This window comes from Salvelinus fontinalis, chromosome 23 (genome assembly GCF_029448725.1).
Source record: "Salvelinus fontinalis isolate EN_2023a chromosome 23, ASM2944872v1, whole genome shotgun sequence".
Lineage (NCBI taxonomy): Eukaryota > Metazoa > Chordata > Actinopteri > Salmoniformes > Salmonidae > Salvelinus > Salvelinus fontinalis.
The window spans coordinates 44515667-44539296 of record NC_074687.1 but is presented as its reverse complement, the minus strand read 5'-3'; the positions used below and the strand labels follow the sequence as shown (position 1 = coordinate 44539296).

The following is a 23630-nucleotide window of genomic DNA, read 5'->3' as shown; positions in this document are numbered from 1 at the left end:
CCTCTCTCTCTCTCTCGCGCTGCACAATTAGCGGCTGTCCAAGTCAACATTAGTTTACAATTGGCTTAACAACATTCTATTTTACTGATGGCTTAACATTTTCTAATTAAAACATGTTTACAAAGGCAATGTTTACACAGCTGAGGGATTTCAGGTTGGATAACAACCTATTAATGACATTCATTGTGTGTGTGTGTGTGTGTGTGTGTGTGTGTGTGTGTGTGTGTGTGTGTGTGTGTGTGTGTGTGTGTGTGTGTGTGTGTGTGTGTGTGTGTGTGTGTGTGTGTGTGTGTGTGTGTGTGTGTGTGTGTGGTAAAAGGTTGCTCGAAGTATCTGCCTCTAGAGCAGGTGAAGCCATCCAAGTGCATCCAATCTTCTTAGAAGATTTTATCCTAACTTATTTCATTCATAGAGGCTAAAGTAAGCATGACACTCTCACAAGTCCTGCCAAAAAAACATACATAGCTGCCCTAGATTAAAGTCCCTGTTTACAGACCACTCCACCTCTTCTACATGCCATATTCACATGATTGTCATTTGTCTGACTGAAGCGTAGACCTAAGACATTATAAACACCCATATGCTTCTGTGTATACTCTCTTATTTAACTGGTTGTTTGGATCCTGGATGCTGATTGGACGTGCAGCGTTCCAATCCATGCTGTGTTGGCCATCACAGACACACCTACGCCTGCTAACAGTTCCCTCTAAAATGATCAATCAGAATATCATGTTCATGTCGCTGTCCGAATCATCCCTTGTATTTATCTCAACTTGCACATTATTTCCCCTTGTTTCCAACCTGGCATTTAGTTTGGTACAGCGTGGGTTAATATAAAAACTATGTCTGCCTGTCCGACCTCGGAAACAAAGTTTCACTTTTGAATTTTGATCTCTGTAGTAGCGTACGTAGAGTGAAAGTTGACACCTTAAACACAGATATAGGATCAGATTACCCTACCCACAATGCTTACCTTGAACATTAGGGGAAACAACGTGAAAACTGATCTTAGATCAGTGTCTCTAGTGGCAATCTCTTGGCGGCATCTGCCTGGGATAACTTCTAGGTCAGGGCCAAGGAGACTGTCTTGTCCTTGATTGGAGACTGACCTGATGCTTTCTGGTAACTGGGTTCCTCAGAAAGACTTCGATGCAGCACACTTCACAATACAAAGCAAGAAGCAATAGAACTACATTTTACTACTCGCTCCTTGATTGTGAGAATAAACAATGCTGGAAATATCAATAACGATAATGATAAAATAAGGATTTGATCATTATTGAGTTCCCAGTATTAATAGAGTTTGGAATTAATGCACCTTTTTTTCTATTTGTTGTTGTTGCAGCGGACAGCCAAGCTGGCAGTGATACCAAACTCACAGTGGAAGATCTGTTCAAGCCTGAGTTTGTGGTCCATGACCCAGAGGCCAAATGGATCAACGGTAAGTGCCAACACGTACTGAACAGTGCTGCCTTTTGGCAACCATAAAGAGAGCAGCTCTCTCTCGTGATTTGTTGATGGAGCTCTCATCGACACAATGGACATTCCGATGCAACTTGGTTGCAATGTTCTGGTGAGGAGAATCATGTGCGACATGGTTGCGTGTCCTTTAAACGACAGGTGGCATAGATCGGCTACGAACAGTCCTTCGTCGCAATGTTGGGAGTTCATTGTGGCTGACGTTAAATATTTCGTTATTTAAGTGTTTTTGTAACTGATCCGTGTGTTATTATCCCCAAATAACTGTGGCAGGGTCTAGGTGGAGCTATTGCATTGGTCTTTTGTTTTCAAAGTTAGCCTTCAGTGATACAGAGTTTCTCACTTTGCCTGCCTGCGCCACCTACGACCTGTCTCATTGTTCCCAAAACAACATAATCAGTTCTACCTACATCTGTAGTACGAGTGAGAATGCTTCATTCAACTGCCTCGTTGAAGCACTTAGCGCATGTACGTAAAAATACACACACCTTCACATCCCTTCTTTGACACGAACAAGATCTTGATATGCCGCGAGTCTGCAGTCGGTTCTGCGAAGCGAAAATAAAGGGCTGAGTTTGTTCCACAACAAAGGGACGATCCCTCGCCGGGCGCAGTGAAACCATCTTGTGTAATTCACCGTCAAACTGAACTAGGCTTGCATGTCTCATACCCCCTGCCTTCATGTGTGTCTTTTCTTTCCCTCTGGTACATATTTACATTGCATTGATTCCTTTTCTGCTGGAGGGGGCTTGTATGTAAAAATAAGGCCCTGGAAGAGCAGATCTCTGACTAAAGCATTAAGTGAAGCACAAGTGAATCTGATTATGGCTGTGTTGTATGGAGAGGATAACGATAACTTTTACAGGATGGGACTCCGACTTCCTAAGATGCTCTGGAGATCCAAGTTACCATCCGTTTCTCTATTCCGCTCCCCTGATGCCGTTTGAGTTGTTTGTTTCAGATTCCTCTCTGCCCATAACTGCATGACTTCGCTCGCTCGCAGCCAGAGGGCACGGGGTTAGAGGCAAGGCCTTTCTGTACATCAATATTTAATCCCCTCAGTGACATTTCTCCACTACCTCCACTGCACCATCTCAATCCCAGAGCAGACCTCAGGCTAGAGATGGAGAGGGCTAACATTGCATTGAGCCAGTCAGAAATCTAGGTTGATGGGGAACGGCTTTGATGATAGATGGACCGCAGACAAATAGGATGAAATAATAAATAGACAGGGAGTGCAACATGGGAGAGCTGAGATTGAGCATGGTGTGGCTTCGGAGGTTTTAGATGACCCAGACAATACTTTTTTGAGAGAGAAGGTATAGATAGTATCGGTTAGAAGATGTACTGTATGTGGAAATGTATATGTGCAAGGTTAGATTAAAAAGGATAGTTATTATAGATTGCAGAGGGTGGAATGGGTGGAATACATTAAATGGTTGATGGGAGAATCAATGGCAGAGTGTAAACGGAATGTACAGTAGAAACCTTGATTGATGCCGCCTCTCTTAAGCACACGGGGCTAAAGAGTCCAGGGACGGAGATCAAATGTGTTTGCTAGGGATGGATGATACAAATTGATGTTAAGAACAAATGATTGGTAAGACGGAAGGGATAGTTGAAGAGGATAAATGAGTGAAATCAGTTCTTAAAAAGCCTGGGGATTCATCAGGTATGTCCTTATGACCGGGTGTAACGGAGCCAAGGTTTTACAGACCATTGTTCCCCAGGAACATCACCGTTTGAGCTTGTCGCTATTATGTATCCCGACACTTTAGTTGGATATGTACCTGGAGAATTGGATAGCTATACACCCAGCAAACATGTAGCATTCCTACAACAGTTAGGGTAATATTCCATGCTAAGTTGCATGCCAAGAATATCTCTCTATGCATTCATCCATCTCTTTATCTTGACAGTTGGCGGTAATTAAAATTGTGCATCATTGCATGTTGATGAATCATATTTCCAGTGTGTCCAGTTATTATTCATGAAAATCAGTATAAACATTACAGGTAGATAGCTGGCTAATGAATGCCCACGTGTAAAGTATGAAGTAGAATATGTACCCCAGCTGTTGTTTTCTGTGTTGGCATTTGTGTGTGTGTGTGTGTGTGTGTAATAGTCACAGTCAGCCACTGTCACGCAATGCTCTCTCTCTGGGCTGTCAGTCTCTATCAGTATTGGCACAGCCTTTCCTTGAGGGCTGAACATCCTCAACCTGCCAGTGACAATCTGGTGAGAATAGTACGTCACATCAACTTGCATCTTGTAATTCAGTCGCATAGCACAGGAGTTACCAGTTGGCTCCATTACCCTCTCAAGGCTTAAGGCAATTGGCAATTTTTGCGGGCACTATTGCCAAGCAATGTTGCTGGCAACAGGGTGGGGTATGAGACACTGGTGCAAATGATGAGCAATGAGCAAGATGGACATGAATAATATATTTCATATGAAGTATATATTTAACTTAAAACTCAATTTCCATATTTATTTTCTCATCTCCCATAGCTGTTTCTTGCCTGTTGGCTGCCACATCTGTACTGGATTTTATTAGCTAACAAACAAGCAATAAAGAGGTGTTGCCTTGGGAATCCACTCAACCTGCTGCCAGTCAAGTCAACGCAGGCAACGCAGACGAGGATAACTAGATTAAAAAATGTTTTACTTCAGAATTTTAAGCTAGGAAGTGTAAATGGTATTAATCAAGCTAGCCAGCTAGTTAAACATACAAAAACGATATAAAACGAAATGTCAAATCTACATGACTAGCTAGCGAATTAGCCTGTATGTCCCATTGACATAGCATGGTTTACGGTTAACATGCTAATCGATTAGCATGAGCATCACCGTGGATATTTCAGCAGTTAAACATGACAAATTGAACACAGTATGTATTTATTTACGCCTCATGATATAATATTGTAGTGGAGCAAAATACGAGATGTGAATGGCCAACATTTCACTCCAACATGGGAGTTGATTTTTCTCTTGCTTCAGCTCAAAACGGTTGCGATGTTTTCCTAAATATTTTGGAACAGCGGACTGATCACATTACCAATATCTGTGCTCTGATGGGAGGATTCCTACAAATTGCCCAATAAGTGGAGCTGCCAATCAACATTCCCAGATAATAAAAAGTTGCTCATTTTCATTGCAAAATAGTTACATCAACCATTGCTGGCAACATTGTTCGGCAATATTACTTAATAAAATTCCCAGTGTATCATGGCCTTTATCCTTACTATTAGTTTCAGTAACCAATCAGTTCTATGTCCTAAAACTTACCAGTCAACTCTGTTACTATGTAACATGAGAACAAACATTTTTTTCTTCCCTTACAACACTTTCTTGTTTTAGACGTTATGTTGGGTAATGCATTGAGCTGAAATAATGTATACACTCTTGGATGTTTCATTATACTCTCAGTTATTGCGGGTGGTTCAGGATACGGTTATGTCATGACAAATCCCACCCAGACAGGCACCCTAAGGCACAGGGATCAGTGCAGCCACAGCTCCTGGAATGGACGGGTAACGGAAATGTTGGGACATAGGGACATGTTGATGGGTACTGAAACATATGGTCACATACAGTACCGAAGTCTTAAATGTGGAAGTGCTCACAATGGCTGGCATCTGCCCCTTGTCCATACAAGGTTAGTCGTACTCACCCAATTTGAACTTACCGATGACAAATGCTTGCGCATTCTGACTTGTACACAAAACAAAAAAAACGGACACTTACTGAACGACTCGAGTTATGATTACACAAATGCGTAGATATGTTGACTCGTTCGCACATGTGTTGACCCCTGCTGAACCTACTGCTGCAATCTTACCCACATACGTGCACCCGCTGGCACAACCTTTCCCACGTAGATGCACTTACAGAGACATTTCATTTTACTGACTCATACCGACACATTGAAAGACGGTCACATTCATCCTCATCCCTATTTGCACAGACATAGCCAATGATGGTAAGATGATCAGCGTTGTCAACTGCCCTGAGGTGGGCAGTTCACCTTGGCACACATCAGTGCACTGTGTGACACGTTCCATTACTCACACCAGGCGAGTGCTTGGTAAATCATTGTTTTCCTCCACACCGCTTATACTAAATTGAGGATCTGGCGTGGGCCTATAGCCCTACAGCTACACAGTCTATGATTAGGGTAAAGGCGTTCAGGGGAGGCAGAATTTTGAGTGTGTAGAGAGGACAGCTCAGTTTGGATGCGGGCTGCTTGAACGTACTGTTTAGCTACAGACTGTGGTTGAGTTAAACAGTGATATCAGACCATGCTCCAGGTTTATATATCTTTCTTTAGATTGACAGATTGCAGAAGAGTTCTTGAACTTTGTGTGTACCTCACACCCCACCCATATGCTTCATTTTGGGTTCCGTCACAGTAACCCTCCACCCCACCTGGATTCCCTCTAATTTACCCGATTAGCTCCGTAATTAATTCAATTAAGTCACTATATTCCCCTGCCGCTTGCCATTAAGAAGCCAGAGGTAAAGAACGGCCTCCGTCTTGTCGGCTGCCAATGATCTGTAGAGCAGGATGCAAAGAACGGATCAGAAAGTACAATGGCGTCCCTTTTTAGAGTGTTTTTCTACTTGCATGCTTCTGCAGCATCGTTCTCCCGGGTTAATGAGAAATCCCATGCTCCGGTGCCTGCCATTAATTAACAATAGAGGCTCCTCAAGCTGCATTATAGGGCATCAGAGTAGGGGAGAATACACCAGGTGTGCGTGCGTGCGTGCGTGCGTACGTGCGTGTGCGTGGGCTGAACGGATGTAATATCCTTACACCTTTCTCAAAGACAAATATTCTGTTTCTGGGGTGCAGAGGCCTCTATAAAGCTTGATGTATTCACTATTCTACTCCCTCTATTGCAAGGCTACTGTGACATCAATCAATTCCAGCAAATGCTGGCTCCCCCATTATCCAGGTCTGAACAGTGAGGGAAAATTATTAAAACTATGTATGCAACAGTATATTTTTTTCTCTTTTTGCCTCTTCTGCTCTCATTGTTCCTAGTTTTACAGGAGTTGTTATGAGTTGTACTGTGTGCCTCAATGTGTCTGTTAGCTCAGCATAATCAGATTAAGAGAAGAATCCTGCCACTGTGTCTTATTTTCCAAGTCACTAGTGTGTGTTTCCTGCTTACGTTGCGTAGAAGATATCTTTTGATTTGGAATACCCGACAGACCTGCCAAAAATACAGACAGAACGCTTCTCTCAGAAAGATACACATAGATCAAGAGTAAGAAAGAAATAGAAAGACAGGGAAACATATATACTTCCAGAGATATGAAAGAGATGTAGGAGACATATTCTACAATGTGGGACGTGGAAACAGTGAGGTCTCCAACACAGAAGTAGAGTGCGAGACGAACATAGAGTGAAAGTGAGATATCTGTCTCGGTCTCTGATGAGAAGAACCCTTCCATTTCCCGTGGTGTTCCTCACACCCATGTTTGGCAGTTGAAAATGACTGCCTCTAATGCGTGTTGATTGTCTTTATCGGAATCTGTCATCAGCCAGACAGTGGGTTTCCAGCCCAGTGGATTTCCATTTATTCCCCAATCCCATAACAGGGAAAACTGGCAACATTCTCCCTCCCCCTTGATTTGCAATGAACCACAACACTCCACTCACCCCTAAGGTTTTAATACACAGTAATACACCGTTCCATTCGGTGTCACACTGTTTCGGCAGAAAAGGCCATTTAGTGGCATCCTAACGAGTCTAGGGTATTGATTGGCTCTCACCTGGTGGTGAGGAGGAGGGAGGGCCAATGAGAGCAGACAGTGATGTATTGGATAAGGGTTCCTGGCTGACAGGGCTCAGCACTAGGCCAGCATGGGTTAGAGCCACCAGTCACTGCTCATTTAGAAGTTTGGAAATCGACTCGATCAAAGCACATGGGACTCTCACTTTAAAGCCGGCAGGTTTTAACTGACACTTACATTGTGTGGATCCTCTGACCTTCATAGTAATCTCCTGTGTGACATTTACAACTGTCTACTGACTGCAAATACCTCTGTCTTTTCCTCAGCATTGATCACATCAAAGGAAATCAAGACCATCAGACGACTATGTCTAACCCATGTGACGCAGGTGCACCATCAAAAATTGGGATCAAATTAGAGAGTTATGGACATTTTCGTGCTGCAATACCAGAATAAATTGATCAGTACGAGGTGGTACCTGAATAACCGGCACTATATCTTTCCTTGAATTGTCATTAGCTACCTGTCACGCAATTCGTGTTGTGTGTATAACATAATGGTATAGGAAATACAGCGATAAGTCATTAAAATACAGTGCATTCGGAAAGTAGTATTCAGACCCCTTTACTTTTTCATTTTTTTTTATGTTACAGCCTTATTCTACACACAATACCCCATAATGACGGAGAAAAAACAGGTTTTTAGAAAGGTGTGCAAATGTATTACAAATAAAAAATTGAAATATGACATTTACATAAGTATTCAGACCATTTACCCAGTACTTTGTTGAAGCACCTTTGGCAATGATTACAGCCTCACGTCTTCTGGGGTAAGACGCTACAAGTTTGGCACACCTGTATTTTTAAGTTTCTTCCATTTTTCTCTGCAGATCCTCTCAGGCTCTGTCAGGTTCGATGGCTATTTTCAGGTCTCTCCAGACATGCTCGATCGGGTTCAAGTCCGGGTTCTGGCTGGGCCACTCAGGACATTCAGAGACTTGCCCCGAAGCTGCTCCTGCGTTGTCTTGGCTGTGTGCATAGGATCGTTGTCTTGTTGGAAAGTGGACCTTCACCCCACTCTGAGGTCCTGAGCGCTCTGGAGCATGTTTTCATCAAGGATCTCTCTCTACTTTGCTCTGTTCAGCTTTCCATTGATCCTGACTAATCTCCCAGTCCCTGCCGCTGAAAAACATCCTCACAGCATAATGCTCCCACCACCATGCTTTACTGTAGGGATGGTCCCATGTTTCCTCCAGATGTGACTCTTGGCATTCAGGCCAAAGAGTTCAATCTTGGTTTCATCAGACCAGAGAATCTTGTTTCTCATAGTCTGAGTCCTTTAGGTTCCTTTTGAAAAAACACCAAGCTGGCTGTCATGTGCCTTTTACTGAGGAGTGGCTTCTGTCTGGCCACTCTACCATAAAGGCCTGTCTAGGCGCTCTACGGGCAATTCCTTCGACCTCATGGCTTGGTATTTGCTCTGACACGCACTGTCAACTGTGGGACCTTATATAAGTGTGTGCCTTTCCAAATCATGTCCAATCAATTGAATTTACCACAGGTGGACTCCAATCATGTTGTTGAAACGTCTCAAGGATGATTAATGGAAACAGGATGTACCTGATCTCAATGTCAAGTCTCACAGCAAAGAGTCTGAATACTTACGTAAATAAGTAGTGCTTTTTATTTCTAATAAATTTGCAAACATTTCTAAAAACCTGTTTTCACTTTGTCATTATGGGGTATTGTGTGTAGATTTATGAGGGATTTTATTTTATTTTATCCCCATTAGAGTAGGGTACTTTACTTTTGCACATTTGTGGCCTGCTGGAGGTCATTTTGCAGGGCGCTGGCAGTGCACCTCCTTGCACAAAGGCGGAGGTAGTGGTCCTGCTGCTGGGTTGTTGCCCTCCTACGGCCTCCTCCACGTCTCCTGATGTACTGGCCTGTCTCCTGGTAGCGCCTGCATGCTCTATACACTACGCTGACAGACACAGCAAACCTTTTTGCCACAGTTCGCATTGATGTGCCATCCTGGATGAACTGCACTACCTGAGCCACTTGTGTGGGTTGTAGACTCCATCTCATGCTACCACTAGAGTGAGAGCACCGCCAGCATTCAAAAGTGACCAAAACATCAGCCAGGAAGCATAGGAACTGAGAAGTGGTGTGTGGTCACCACCTGCAGAATCACTCCTGTTTTGGGGGGTGTCTTGCTAATTGCCTATAATTTCCACCTTTTGTCTATTCCATTTGCACAACAGCATGTGAAATATATTGTCAATCAGTGTTGCTTCCTAAGTGGACAGTTTGATTTCACAGAAGTGTGATTGACTTGGAGTTACATTGTGTTGTTTAAGTGTTCCCTTTATTTTTTTGAGCAGTGTATGTTTGTTCTACAAGGAGGGATGTTTTTGTTTCGGTAAAAAAAAAATCTCCATATAATAACCATCATATCGAAGTAAACTTGGAGTCACGCGATGACATGGCGTGTGTTCTTCCCACTACGACTCTGGAATCCATGCAGTTTGAGGCTACAGATGAAAGTGCACGGACATGAGCTTGATTCTCCTTTCCAATGAATAGCGAGGGTCTATTTCTGGTGACATAATGATCGATGCTTGCCTTCTGTTTGACAAATACAAATATTCTCGCTCTCATCCATAATAATATAATTGTGTAAACTACCCGCACTGTATCTGCTAGCTGTTGGCTAGGGTTCGTGTGTCAAGAACAGAGTGGGCACATTTGCTCTTTAACACAACTATTTTTATTTTGGTACATGAAAACTTCAGCGAAAAAGAAAATTGTCTGTGCACTACATCATCACTCACTGATTTTTATCTGCAACAAGTCAGTTTGCTGGAAACACACTACTGGTGGGAAAATGCACCTACTTTCTTTATATTTGCACAACAATCTGTCACCAATTAAATGGAAACTTAACACCGGGCCTCCTATGGAGTGTAGTGTTGTCACAATACCAGAATTGTGGCTTCGATACCATACCAGGTTTAGTATCACGATACTCTATACCGAAACGATATACAATACCAAAACGATACTCGATACCGAAACGATACCACAGAAAAAAAATGAAGTGCATTAGCTAAACAGAATAACCACTGGGCTTTATTTTTTTAAACATTGAACAATATATTGATAACTGATAGAAGAACTAAAATAACAAATACAATATCTTCTATTCTATATTCAATTTCTAAAATAAAATACACTATTAAATAACAGAAAGATGTCTTACATTTGCCTTTATATGAAACCATATCTGAGAAATAATTGTACAATAAAAATTACAGCCTTATTCTGAAGGATTTGGAAGGGCATTCTGGGAAATCATTACAACTGACACAATCAGATGCGTGCACGCACACACATACACACACAATTAAACACAGACACAATGTAGGGATTTGAGTTTACCTGAAACATTTGAAAGCTTTTATTATGTGAGAAGAATGTGTATGCAGGGCATGGAAAGGATCATATTTGGAAACAAAATGAATAGAATTATTATGAAACACAAACCACTATTACACTATTAGATAACAGAAAGATGTCTTACATTTTCCTTACACAAAACCATATCTGAGAAATAATTGTACAAATAAATCTAAATGGTTTAAAAATGTAATTTGATACATTTCAGGATTCATTTGCTCATCTATGGCCATACATTTGAGACAAATTATTTTCTTAAACCTACAGTATGATTCGTTATTCATTACAGCTAAATAGTTTAGTTCCAAAATGACATACAACACTTGGAAGCTCATTTCTGAAGCTTCTATATTGCAATAGTCTACACTCCATAGAAATGCAATTGATTTCAAAAAAGCATACTACGATTCCCAGAGTGCAATCCAACTCCCAGGGTGCAATGCTCTGCACAGGGCTGCTGGCAGGCTACTGGCTACTGATAGCAAGCCCAGACAAACACAAAGTAGTCTAACATTTACTGTCATAGCTAAATTATGAGTGCCTTTCATATTACTTTTGGTTTGTAATCATATTATAATGCTCACATGAATGTCACTCACAGGCCAGTTTAATAGGTAAACCCAACTAGTATCGGGTCAGACCCCACTTTGCCTCCAGAACAGCTTGAAATCTTTGGTGCATTCTACGAGGTGTCAGAAACGTTCCACAGGGATGTGGGTCCATGCTGATGTGAAGGCATCACGCAGTTGCTGCAGATTGGACTTTGGTACATTCATGCTGCATACAGCCCGTTCCATCTCATCCCAAATATGCTCTATTGGGTTGTAGTCTGGGGACTGCGCCGGTCACTCAAGTTAACTGAACTCGCTGTCATGTTCCAGGCAATGTTTTTCTACTCCTCAATTGTCCAGTTTTGGTGATCATGTGCCCACTGTAGCCGCTTCTTCTTGTTTTTCGCTGGAAGCTGTTGTGGTCGTCTGATGCAATAGCCCATTCGTGACAAGGATCGACGAGTTGTGTGTCCCGAGATGTTATTCTGCACACCACTGTTGTACTGTGACATTATTTGCGGCCCACCGGTTAGCTTGCACGATTCTTGCAATTCTCTTTCGACCGCTCTCATCAACAAGCTGTTTTCACCCACATAGTTTTTTTTTGTCGCACCCATTCTGGGTAAAACATAAACACTGTCATGTGTGAAAAGGGTGGCTGTTTCTGAGATACTGGATCCGGTGCGCCTAGCATCATAGATCGTACCACTCTCAAAGTCGCCTAGGTTACTAGTTTTGCCCATTCTAATGTTCAATCGAACAGTAACTGAGTACCTCAATGCCTGTCTGTCTGCTTTATATAGCAAGCCACGGGCCACGTGACTCACTGTCTGTAGGAGCGATCCATTTCCGTGAACGGGGTGGTGTACCTAATAAATTGGCCTGTAAGTGTACGTTCATGTCATTGTCACTCAAAAATAATTAGAATTTAGTTGCTAGTACAATAAAACAACAATGAAATGTCATGTGTTAATAGTTTTTTATGTCGTTTTGCAACTTAACCTCCCCTGCACTGATGTGTAACTAACACCTTTTTTCATAGTTGTTTCCGTGGCCCTCATCATCTACTTTGTAAGAAAAGTATTCCCATAGTTCGCTTCTGGGGCCAGTTTTGTCAACAAGCTGCGGGCGTGAAAGTATGGTGTTTTCATTTGAAGAAAACATGCTGTCGGCATTTTCTCTCTCCTCTTGCTTCTCAAAAGCAACTCATGCTGTGTCAGCTGCATGCGCAAGTGCAAGTAGCCCGGCTAGCTTACTCCTGAAGATTCAGACAAATTACTAGACAGACTTGATCCTCTCAATCCGTATATGACGTGAGACACATTTGACAGAAGTACTGAAAGTAACAAAAATTCTAGTTTCAAACCGTTTTTCATGTTCTAGTATCAAAAAGTTTCAGTATACCGTGCAACAGTAATCATGTGTGAAATTCTGTTTTGTTTTGAACCGTGAATATAGCTGTATAATAAACAATATATTTGCCCTGTACTTTTTTTAAAAGATTTTTAATGGGTTAGTGGGCAAACTTTAGGAAATGCCAACAACGAACAGTAAGACATCGTATCATGCATAAAAAAACTAATAATGAAAAGCATTGCAAGTTTCAATTTTGTAAAGTTAGTATGGGAGAGGTGGCAAAAATATTGTTATTGATCAATAATGACAAACCTCCTGGCATTGACAACTTAGATGGAAAGCTACTGAGGATGGTAGCTGACTCTATAGCCACTCCTATCTGTCATGTGTTTAATCTGAGCCTAGAGAAATGTATTTGTCCTCAGGCCTGGAGGGAAGCCAAAGTAATTCCGCTACCCAAGAGTGGTAAAGCGGCCTTTACTGGTTCTAACAGCAGACAAATAAGCTTGCTGCCAGCTCCTAGCAAACTGTTGGAAAAAATTGTGTTTGACCAAATACAATGCTATTTCTCTGTAAACAAATTAACAACAGACTTTCAGCATGCTTATTGAGAAAGGCACTCAACATGTACTGCACTGACACAAATTACTGATGATTCGTTCAAAGAAATTGATAATAAGACGATTGTGGGAGCTGTAGTGTTAGATTTCAGTGCAGCCTTTGATATTATTGACCAAAACCTGTTGTTTCAACCTCTGCCATATTGTGGATTCAGAGCTATCCATCTAATAGAACTCAAAGGGTTTTCTTTAATGGAAGCTTCTCTAATGTCAAACATATACAGTGTGGTGTACTGCAGGGCAGCTCTCTAGGCCCTCTACTCGTTTCTATTTTTACCAATGACCTGGCACTGGCATTAAACAAAGCATGTGTGTCCATGAATGCTGATAATTCAACCATATACGCAATCATCAACCGCAGCTAATGAAGTCATTGAAACCCTTAACAAAGAGTTGCAGTCTGTTTTGGAATGGGTGGCCAGTAATAAACTGGTCCTGGACATCTCTAAAACTAAGATAATTTTATTTGGTACAAATCATTCCCAATGTTCTAGTCCTCAGCTGAATCTGGTAATGAATGGTGTGGATGTTGAAAAAGTTGAGGAGACTAAACTACTTGTTGTTACCTTGATTGTAAACTGTCATGGTCAAAACATATAGATTCAATGGTTCTAAAGATGGGGAGAGGTCTGTCCATAATAAAGAGATGCTCTGACTTTTTGACACCACACTCCAAAAAAGCAAGTTCTGCAGGCTCTAGTTTAGTCTATTCTTGATTATTGTCCAGTTGCGTGGTCCAGTGCTGCAAGGAAAGACCTAGTTAAGCTGCAGATGGCCTAGAATAGAGAGGCACGTCTTGCTATTCATTGTAATCAGAGGGCTGATATACAGTACATACTATGCATGCCAATCTCTCTTAGCTAAGAGTTGAGGAGAGACTGACTGCATCACTTATTCTTTTTATAAGAAACATTAATGTGTTGAAAATTCTAAATTGATTGGGATTACATACAGCTCTGACACACACACTAACCCAAAAGACATGCCACCAGGGGTCTTTTCACAGTCCCCAAATCAAGAAAGCATACAGTGTTATATAGAGCCATTATTGTATGGAACTCCGTTCCATCTCATATTGCTCAAATAAACAGCAAACCTGTCTTTCAAAAAACAGATAAAGCAACACCTCACGGCACCACGTCTCTCCCCTATATGACCTAGATAGTTTGTGTGATGCGTTGATATGTAGGCTACGTGGGCCTTTAAAAAAAATGTAGTTCTGTACTTGAGCTGTTCTAGTCTATTAATGTTCTGTATTATGTCATGTTTCATGTTTTGTGTGAACCCCAGGAAGAGTAAGCGCTGCTTTTGCAACAGCTAATGGGGATCTTAATAAAATAAATAAAAACAATTTCAACTCCTCTCAGGAAAACTAAAACCAACTGAATTAGCATAATTACAATTGAAAATGTAGAATTTGTCAAATTAATTCCCTTGTCAAGGGTGCACTTTTCATCGCAAGCAGTTTTCTCACTTTTGTAATTGCCTAATGGACCGTGGGAACAAAGAATAATTTGCAATAATTGGCCTTACAGTCCAATATCAGTCATGCACTTAGTCACTAATCATACAAGTCGTTGAAGTGTCCACTCACTCTTCCTGCTTTGGTCTAACCCTGAGGCCAAAACGGTCCAAGCAAACACAATGACTATTGTTATCTATTAAAAGCTTTCTATATTACTTCCCCCCAATGAGGCTATTGGCGAGCAGCCACATTAAACCTCTGTGCCACTGTGTTGTGCCCTGACTTCACCCCTCCGAAGATACTGATTACTCCTCCTTTCACTTCTACCTTCCAACAGGATTTATCACCATGGCGAAACGTGTTAATGTAACCTTTTTGAGCTGTCACATTTGATCAGTCAGAAACTGTTTATGAAGACCTCACGTGCTTATTTAGGGTTGTTTTTGGCAATGGCTACGCTATTATCTAGAGAACTGAGTCATGGCGTATGAATATTTGCTTTTTCCAAAGTGTGCTGGTAAGGGCTCTTCCATGCTGAACTCGAGTGCATTCGGGAAGTATTCAGACCCCTTGACTTTTCCCAATTTTGTTACATTACAGCCTTATTCAAAAAAATAAAAAATAATTCACTCATCAATCTTCTCATAATACCCCATAATACTACAATACCCCTCTTTATCTTGCTGGAAGGTGAACCTTCGCCCCAGTCTGAGGTCTGTAGCGCACTGCAGCAGGTTTTCATCAAGGATCTCTCTGTACTTTGCTCTGTTCAGCTTTCTATTGATCTAGTCTCCATGTCCCTGCCACTGAAAAACATCCTCACAGCATGATGCTGCCACCACCATGCTTTACTGTAGGGATGGTGCAGGTTTCCTCCAGAGATGATGCTTGGCATTCAGGCCAAAGAGTTCATTCTTGGTTTCATCAGACCAGGGAATCTTGTTTCTTACGGTCTAAGAGTCCTTTAGGTGACCTTTGACAAACTCCAAGTGGGCTGTCATGTGCCTTTTACTGAGGAGTGCCTTGCGTCTGGCTACTCTACCATAAAGGCCTGATTGGTGGAGTGCTGCAGAGATGATTTTACTTCTGGGAGGTTCTCTGTTCACCGGACGTGCTACCTCTCCCAGACCTGCTGTTTTCAACTCTAGAGACAGCAGGAGCGGTAGAGATACTCTTAATGATCGGCTATGAAAAGCCAACTGACATTTACTCCTGAGGTGCTGACTTGCTGCACCCTCGACAACTACTGTGATTATTATTATTTGACCATGCTGTTCATTTATGAACATTTGAACATCTTGGCCATGTTCTGTTATAATCTCTACCCGGCACAGCCAGAAGAGGACTGGCCACCCCTCATAGCTTGGTTCCTCTCTAGGTTTCTTCCTAGGTTTGGGCCTTTCTAGGGAGTTTTTCCTAGCCACCGTGCTTCTGCATTGCTTGCTGTTTGGGGTTTTAGGCTGGGTTTCTGTACAGCACTTTGAGATATCAGCTGATGTAAGAAGGGCTATATACATCAATTTTATTTGATTCTCCCATCTACATAGAGGAACTCTGGAACTCTGTCAGAATGACTATCCAGTTCTTGGTCACCTTCCTGACCAAGGCCCTTCTCCCCCGATTGCTCAGTTTGGCCGGGCGACCAGCTCTAGGAAACGTTTTCCATTTATGAATGATGGAGGCCACTGTGTTCTTCGGGACTTTGAATTCTGCAGAAATATTTTGGTATCCTTCCCCAGATCTGTGGCTCGACTGAAATCCTGTCTCAGAGCTTTACGGACAATTCCTTTGACCTCATGGCTTAGTTTTTGCTCTGACGTACTGTCAACGGTGAGACATTATATAGACAAGTGTGTGCCTTTCCCAGTCATGTCCAATCAATTGAATTTACCACTGGTGGACTCCAATCAAGTTGTAGAAACATCTCAAGGAAGATCAATGGAAACAGGATGCACCTGAGCTAAATTTTGAGTCTCATAGCAAAGGGTCTGAATACTTATTTAAAAAAGTATTTCTGTTTTTATTTTCAAATAAATATGCAAAGATTTCTAAAACCCTGTTTTTGCTTTTTCATTATAGGGTATTGTGTGTTGATTGCTCAGTATTATTTTTTATTTAACCCATTTTAGAATAAGGCTGTATTGTATCAAAATGTGGAAAAAGTCAAGGGGTCTGAATACTGTCCGAAGGCACTGTATATGAAGTAGCATTTGCCTAGTTCAGGCTTCCTGTATGCTGCAAATGACAAAAAAAACAAACATTTTTTTTTCATCATCCACTTTTATTTTCAGGAGCTCATCCATCCAATCATTTTTCAGGTTCAGCCAAAGTCTAAAAGGTTGAATCCCAACCTAATGCTGTTTTATGTGCAGCAAATAACCCAACTACCCTGCCACAGTCCCCCGGGTCTCTTGGGTCACCAGGACAATGTATTATGGGATGACTGTTTCACCCCGCCATAGCCCTGTGACATTCCTCTACTGAGTACATTTAGTCCGAGTACATTTGGCCTCATTGAAACAAGGCCTTGTGCATATGAGTGGATAGCGTACTATGAGTTAAATACATTTGGTTTAAATATAAACTTTGCAGGACAAAGATGTCTGTCTTGTATTAGTTATTCTTCATAGATTGTTCACTCAGTCTCCTACACGACAATTGCATTGTAAAATCTGTTGCCGTGGCAACTTAATGGGGTCAGAGAAGGGACATGAAGATGCAGGACATTTTCGGGTCTTGGTTTCATACATTTTTCAGAGCATTGTCTGGAGCTGGGCAATTATTATTATTTTAGTATTTTTTCCTCCCTGAAACGCAAGCCTATTATCACATTCAAATTGGGCTGAGCCACAGGTCTGCCTGAATGGTTGAGAATGATTGTGTCATTTAAAAGGTCACTGGAAGGACATTCACTGACTGTAGCCTGAGGTATGAGCGTGATAAAGTTTGTTTGATTAACAGACTTTATACACATGCCTCTTGGGCTCAAAGAGTTTAATCATGAAATAAAATAGCTGTCACTTTCAATATTCCAAGACCGTCCCCTTAAGCATTTTAAGGTTACATGTATTCTATTTGGATCATGCAAGGCATCTTTTAAAATGTGTTCATTCCCGAGAGACACCTGAAGTGCAGTGCTCTATATGTAATGTTTTAATGTTCTTTTACAGTGGCATCTATCATCCTTCAACAGCTTTCCCAGTGTACAAAACTGGTTGTAATGATGTAAATTTAACCAGTTTTGTCCACTGGGTCCACTTTCCCCAAAACCACAGACTCCAGTTGGGAGGAGAGCTTGTTTCTTCTCAATCTTTACGCACCATGTGCCTCCTCCCAGAAACAAAAGGGCACCATTCACCCACTTTAACGAATGAGAGAGCATCACTCACCTACTTTAACGAATGAGAGGACGCCACTCACCCACTTTAGCGAATGAGAGGACGCCTCATACGAGCTTGAAGATCCCAATTAAAGAAGTTCTGTGAAGCATGGCCCTGCCACCTATCCATCGCAAGATGGGGGCGTTGCTCCCTGGGGAACAATTAAAACCACCCTGCGCCCATCCCACGCACAGTCAACCACGTATCCAGGCAACTTCATCCACAACGCACAACCGTTGGAGGAGAAAGTGACAATGTGGGCCAGTCTGACACGTGGGCGTGTGCTTTTCTCATTGTGTGTCGTGCACATTTCCGCTTTCAAGATAGATTTGTTATGGACATGACTGATTTGTGTTTCTAGTACATGGGATGTTGATAGGGAATGGAGTAGTAATGCTGCTTGTTGCCTCCATGTAAGAGAAGCGTCCTAGTCCAGACCAAACAGCTATTTTGTATGTATCTCTGTATTCTGCAAAATACTGCAAATAATGATATTTATGGGTTAGTTAAACAGCCTCTTGCTTAGTGTCAGTTTATTACACTGAAATTAGGCTCCCTTAACCCACCATTTTCTATCCTATATCGCTTATCTTACAGATCCTTATGAAATCCCCTTTTCCCACAAAATAAAAACATGTTTGCAATGCACAATAGTACACAGAAAGCCCCAGTGCTTCCTGTATGCCTGTTTAGTGACCTATAGATAAAAGAGCTTGAGCTAACGGGGATGCGACTGTTTACTCCATGTGAGACAGGCTTTAGTGATGTCTGGTGTGTCTGCAGGCTAGAGCGCAGGTTGCAGTTTCCAGGTGCGCTCCGGGATAGCGTGGGAGGGTGAGAGAGGACACCTTTGAAGAGGATTTCCTACCACAGGTTACAGGATGGTGCTTTGTGCCACAGCCATGCAGCATCAGCAGGCCCCAAACGCCCTGCGGCGAGAGGAGAGGGTGACTTCATTTTCTGTAACAGTTAGGGCCAACTTTACTTGTTGAGCTGCTATTGTTGTTGGTGCAGGTACTTTATTGATGGCTGCTGCTGTTGCTTTATTTGTCACATGCGCCGAATACAACAAGTGTAGACTTTACCGTGAAATGCTTACTTACAAGCCCTTAACCAACAGTGCAATTCAAGAAGAGTTAAGAAAGTATTTACCAAGTAGACTAAAATAAAAAGTAATAATAAAATGTAACACAATAAGAATAACAGTAATGAGGCTACATTATATACAGGGGGCACCGGTACCGAGTCAGTGTGCGGGGGTACAGGTTAGTTGAGGTAATTTGTACATGTAGGTGGGGGTGAAGTGACAATGCATAGATAATAAAAAGCAAGTAGCAGCAGTGTACAAAAGGGAGGGGGGGGGGGGGGGGGGGGGGGGGGCAATGTAAATTGTCCGGTTGAGATTTTATGCATTGTTCAGCAGTCTTATGGCTTGGGGGTAGAAGCTGTTGAGGAGCCTTATGGTCCTAGAATTGGTGCTCCGGTACCGCTTGCTGTGCGGTAGCAGAGAAAACAGTCTATGACTTGGGTGACTGGAGTCTCTGACAATTTTTGGGGCTTTCCTCTGACTCCGCCTATTATATAGGTCCTGGATTGCAGGAAGCTTGGCACCAGTGATTTATTGGGCCATTCGCACGAACCTCTGTAGCTCCTTACGGGCAGATGCCGAGCAGTTGCCATACCAGGCGGTGATGCAACTGGTCAGGATGCTTTTGATGGTGCAGCTGTAGAAACGTTTGAAGATCTGGGGACCCAGATCTTCAGGAGGAAAAGGTTTTGTCGTGCCCTCTTCACGACTGTCTTGGTATGTTTTGACCATGATAGGTCATTGGTGATGTGGACACCAAGAAACGTGAAACTGTCGACCCGTTCCACTACAGCCCCGTCGATGCTAATAGGGGCCTGTTCGGCCTGCCTTTTCCTGTAGTCCACGATCAGCTACTTGTCTTGCTCACATTGAGGGAGAGGTTGTTGTCCTGGCACCACACTGCCAGTTCACTGATCTCCTCCCTATAGGCCGTCTCATCTTTGTCAGTGATCAGGCCTACCACTGTTGTGTCGTCAGCAAACTTAATGATGATGTTGGAGTCATGTTTGGCCACGCAGTCGTGGGTGAACAGGGAGTACAGGAGGGGACTAAGCACACACCCCTGAGGGGACCGTGGGTTAAGGATCAGCGTGGCAGACATGTCGTTGCCTACTCTTACCTCCTAGGGGCAGCCCTTCAGGAAGTCCAGGATCCAGTTGCAGAGGGAGGTGTTTAGTCCCAGAGTCCTTAGCTTAGTGATGAGCTTCTTGGGCACTATGGTGTTGAACGCAGAGCTGTAGTCATTGAAAAGGATTCTCACATAGGTGTGATTGAGATTGCGTCAACTGAGGATCTGTTGGTATGCGAGTTGGAGTGGGTCTAGGGTGTCCTTGAGGATGCTGTTGTGAGCCATGACCAGCCATTCAAAGCACCTAATGGCTACTGACGTCAGTGCCACGGAGCGGTAATCATTTAGGCAGGTTACCTACGCATTCCTTCGCACGGGGACTATTGTGGTCTGCTTTAAACATGTAGGTATTACAGACTCGGTCAGAGAGAGGTTGAAAATGTCAGTGAAGACACTTGACAGTTGGTCTGCGCATGCTTTGAGTACACGTCCTGGTAATCCGTCTGTCCCAGCTGCTTTGTGAATGTTGACCTGTTTAATGGTTTTCTTCACATCGGTTACCGAGAGCGTTATCACACAGTCATCCAGAACAGCTGGTGCTCTTATGCATGCTTCAGTGTTGCTTGCCTCGAAGCGAGCATAAAAGGCATTTAGCTCATCTGGTAGAATCGCGTCACTGGGCAGCTCGCGTCTGGGTATCCCTTTGTGGTCCGTAATAGTTTTCAAGCCCTGCCACATCTGGCATGCGTCAGAGCCGGTGTAGTAGGATTCAATCTTAATCCTGTATTGACGCTTTGCTTGTTTGATGATTCGTCTGAGGGCATAGCGGGATTTCTTATAAGCGTCCGGATTAGTCTCCCGCTCCTTGAAAGCGGTAGCTCTAGCCTTTAGCTCGATGCGGATGTTGCCTGTAATCCATTGCTTCTGTTTGGGATATGTACGTACAGTCACTGTGGGGACGACATTGTCGATTGTCAAAACAGTCTTGTAGCTTAGGATCTGCTTCCTCTGACCACTTTTTTATTGATCTAGTCACTGGTGCTTCCTGCTTTCATTTTTGCTTTTAAGCAGGAATCAGGAGGATATAATTATTGTCAGATTTGCCAAATGGAGGGTGGGGGAGAGTTTGTATGCATCCCTGTTTGTGGAGTAAAGGTGGTGTAGGATTTTTCCCCCTCTGGTTGCACAGGTGACATGCTGGTAAAAAATTGGTATAACTGATTTGAGTTCGTCTGCATTAAAGTCCCCGGCCACTTGGAGCACCGCTTCTGTGTGAGTATTTTCTTCTTTGCTTATGGCCTAATAGAGTTGGTTGAGAGCGGTCTTAGTGCCAGCTTTGTTCTGTGTTGTTAAATAGACGGCTAAGAATGATATAGATGAGAACTCTCTTGGTAGATATTGTCGTCTACAGCTTATCATAAGGCACTCTACCTCAGGCGAGTAACACCTTGAGAAGTCTTTAATGTTAGACATCGCGCACCAGCTGTTATTGACAAATAGACACACCCTCACCACTCATCTTACCAAAGGTAGCGTCTCTGTTCTGCCAATGCATGGAACATCCCTGCTTGCTCTAAATTGTTGGTATCTTCTTTCAGCCACGTCTCTGTGAAACATAAGATGTTACAGTTTTTGATGTCCCTTTGGTTGGATCATCTTAATCGTAGGTCATCAATTTTATTTTCCAATCATTGCACATTAGCAAGAAGAACGGATTCTCAGAAGGCTGCCCGATCTGCGAACCCTTTTCCTGCATCTTTTCTTCACGCAAAAGGCGGGAATCTGTGCATGTTCCAGTGAAAGTAGGATATCCTTTTCGTCAGACTAGTTAAAAGAAAAAGTTTCTTCCAGTCTGCTGTGAGTAATCGCTGGTCTGATGTTCAGAAGTTATTTTCGGTCATAAGAGATTGTAACAGCAACATTATGTACACAAAAAGTTCAAAAATAAGTTACACAAAATGCAAAAAATAAACAAATTAGCACAATTGGTTGGGAGAATGTAAAACGTCAGCCATGTTCTTTGGCGCAATCTTTCTTATGATGATGATGGTGGTGATAGTTATGGTGGGTGCTATTATATAGAGTTGTTTGACTTGTTACAAGTAAGACCATGCACAGCCACAAGCATCTGCGTTGTCTCAGCATTGATACTGTAGCCAAAACATACAGCAGACAGTGTATGTAAGAGAAATATTCAAACCAGATGCGCTGTGATTCTATCTCACCGCACAGTTTGTGCATCAAAGAAACAAACTGTATGGCATTCAGAAATTAAGTGTATATAGACTCTGACGAAGAGTTCCTTGATACCAGTTCTATCCATTGATTAAGTGCAGTTTATAGAACTTGAATACAATTTTATGTCACGTGTTGAATACAACAGGCGTAAACGTAAAAAAAAGGGTGAAATGCTTAAGTTAAAAAGAGTTAAAAAGTAAGAACAATTTGTAACACATATAAAAGGAAAGAGTGACGCAATAAAATAACAATAACGAGACTATATAAAAGGAGCACCAGTACCGAGTCATTGTGCGGGGGTACGAGGTAGTTGAGGTAGGGGTAAAAGTGACTATGCAATCAGGACAAATGACAGAGTAGCAGCAGCGTATGTGAAGAGTGTGAAAGAGAGTGTGAAAGAGAGTGTGAAAGAGAGTGTGAAAGAGAGTGTGAGTGAGTGAGTGAGTGAGTGAGTGAGTGAGTGAGTGAGTGAGTGAGTAGGTGAGTGAGTGAGTGAGTGAGTGAGTGAGTGAGTGAGTGAGTGAGTGAGTGAGTGAGTGTGTGTGTTGGAGTGTAGTATATGTGAGTAGAGTCCACTGAATGTTCATAGAGCCGGTGTAATGGTGGTCAATGCAAATAGTCAGGGTGGCCATTTGATTCACTTTTCAGCAGTCTTATGGCTTTGGGTTAGAAGCTGTTTAGGAGCCTTTTGGTCCCAAACTTGGCTGTCCGGTACCGTTTGCCATGCGGTAACAGAGAGAACAGTCTATGACTTGGGTGGCTGGAGTCTTGGACAATTTTAGGGACTTCCTCTGACACCGCCTGGTATAGAGGTCCTGGATGGCAGGGAGCTCGGCCCTAGTGATGTACTGTAGCACCTTATAATCGGATGCCAAACACTTGCCATACCAAGCGGTGATGCAGCCAATCAAGATGCTCTGGTGCAGCCAAAACCACTAAACATCCAATGCACCAACAACCAACAAAAACAACAAAAGAGGAAAAATGTAAGAAACTAAGGAAAACAACATTAGAAAACACAAGACATCAAGGACAACTAATATCAGCTCCTTTGTCTTGCTGATGTTTAGGGAGAGGTTGTTGTCCTGGCACCAAGATGGCGTAGCAGCAAGACGTTTTTGTTTTTTCCCGTTATTGTCCCGTTGAACATTCAGCTATTTAGTTTTTTGTGTATACATTTGTTTT

At 42.5% G+C, this 23630-nt stretch overlaps 1 protein-coding gene across 3 annotated transcripts in view; it reads left to right on the top strand.

Moving 5' to 3' along the window:
* Positions 1 to 23630, top strand: part of LOC129821387 (inactive dipeptidyl peptidase 10-like) — a 314370-nt gene that overhangs the window by 158098 nt on the left and 132642 nt on the right. For all 3 annotated transcript variants that reach the window (XM_055879015.1, XM_055879016.1, XM_055879017.1), the window contains exon 3: positions 1346 to 1441. In XM_055879015.1, coding sequence (XP_055734990.1) covers positions 1346 to 1441 — 96 coding nt within the window. The remainder of the gene's footprint in view (positions 1 to 1345; positions 1442 to 23630) is intronic.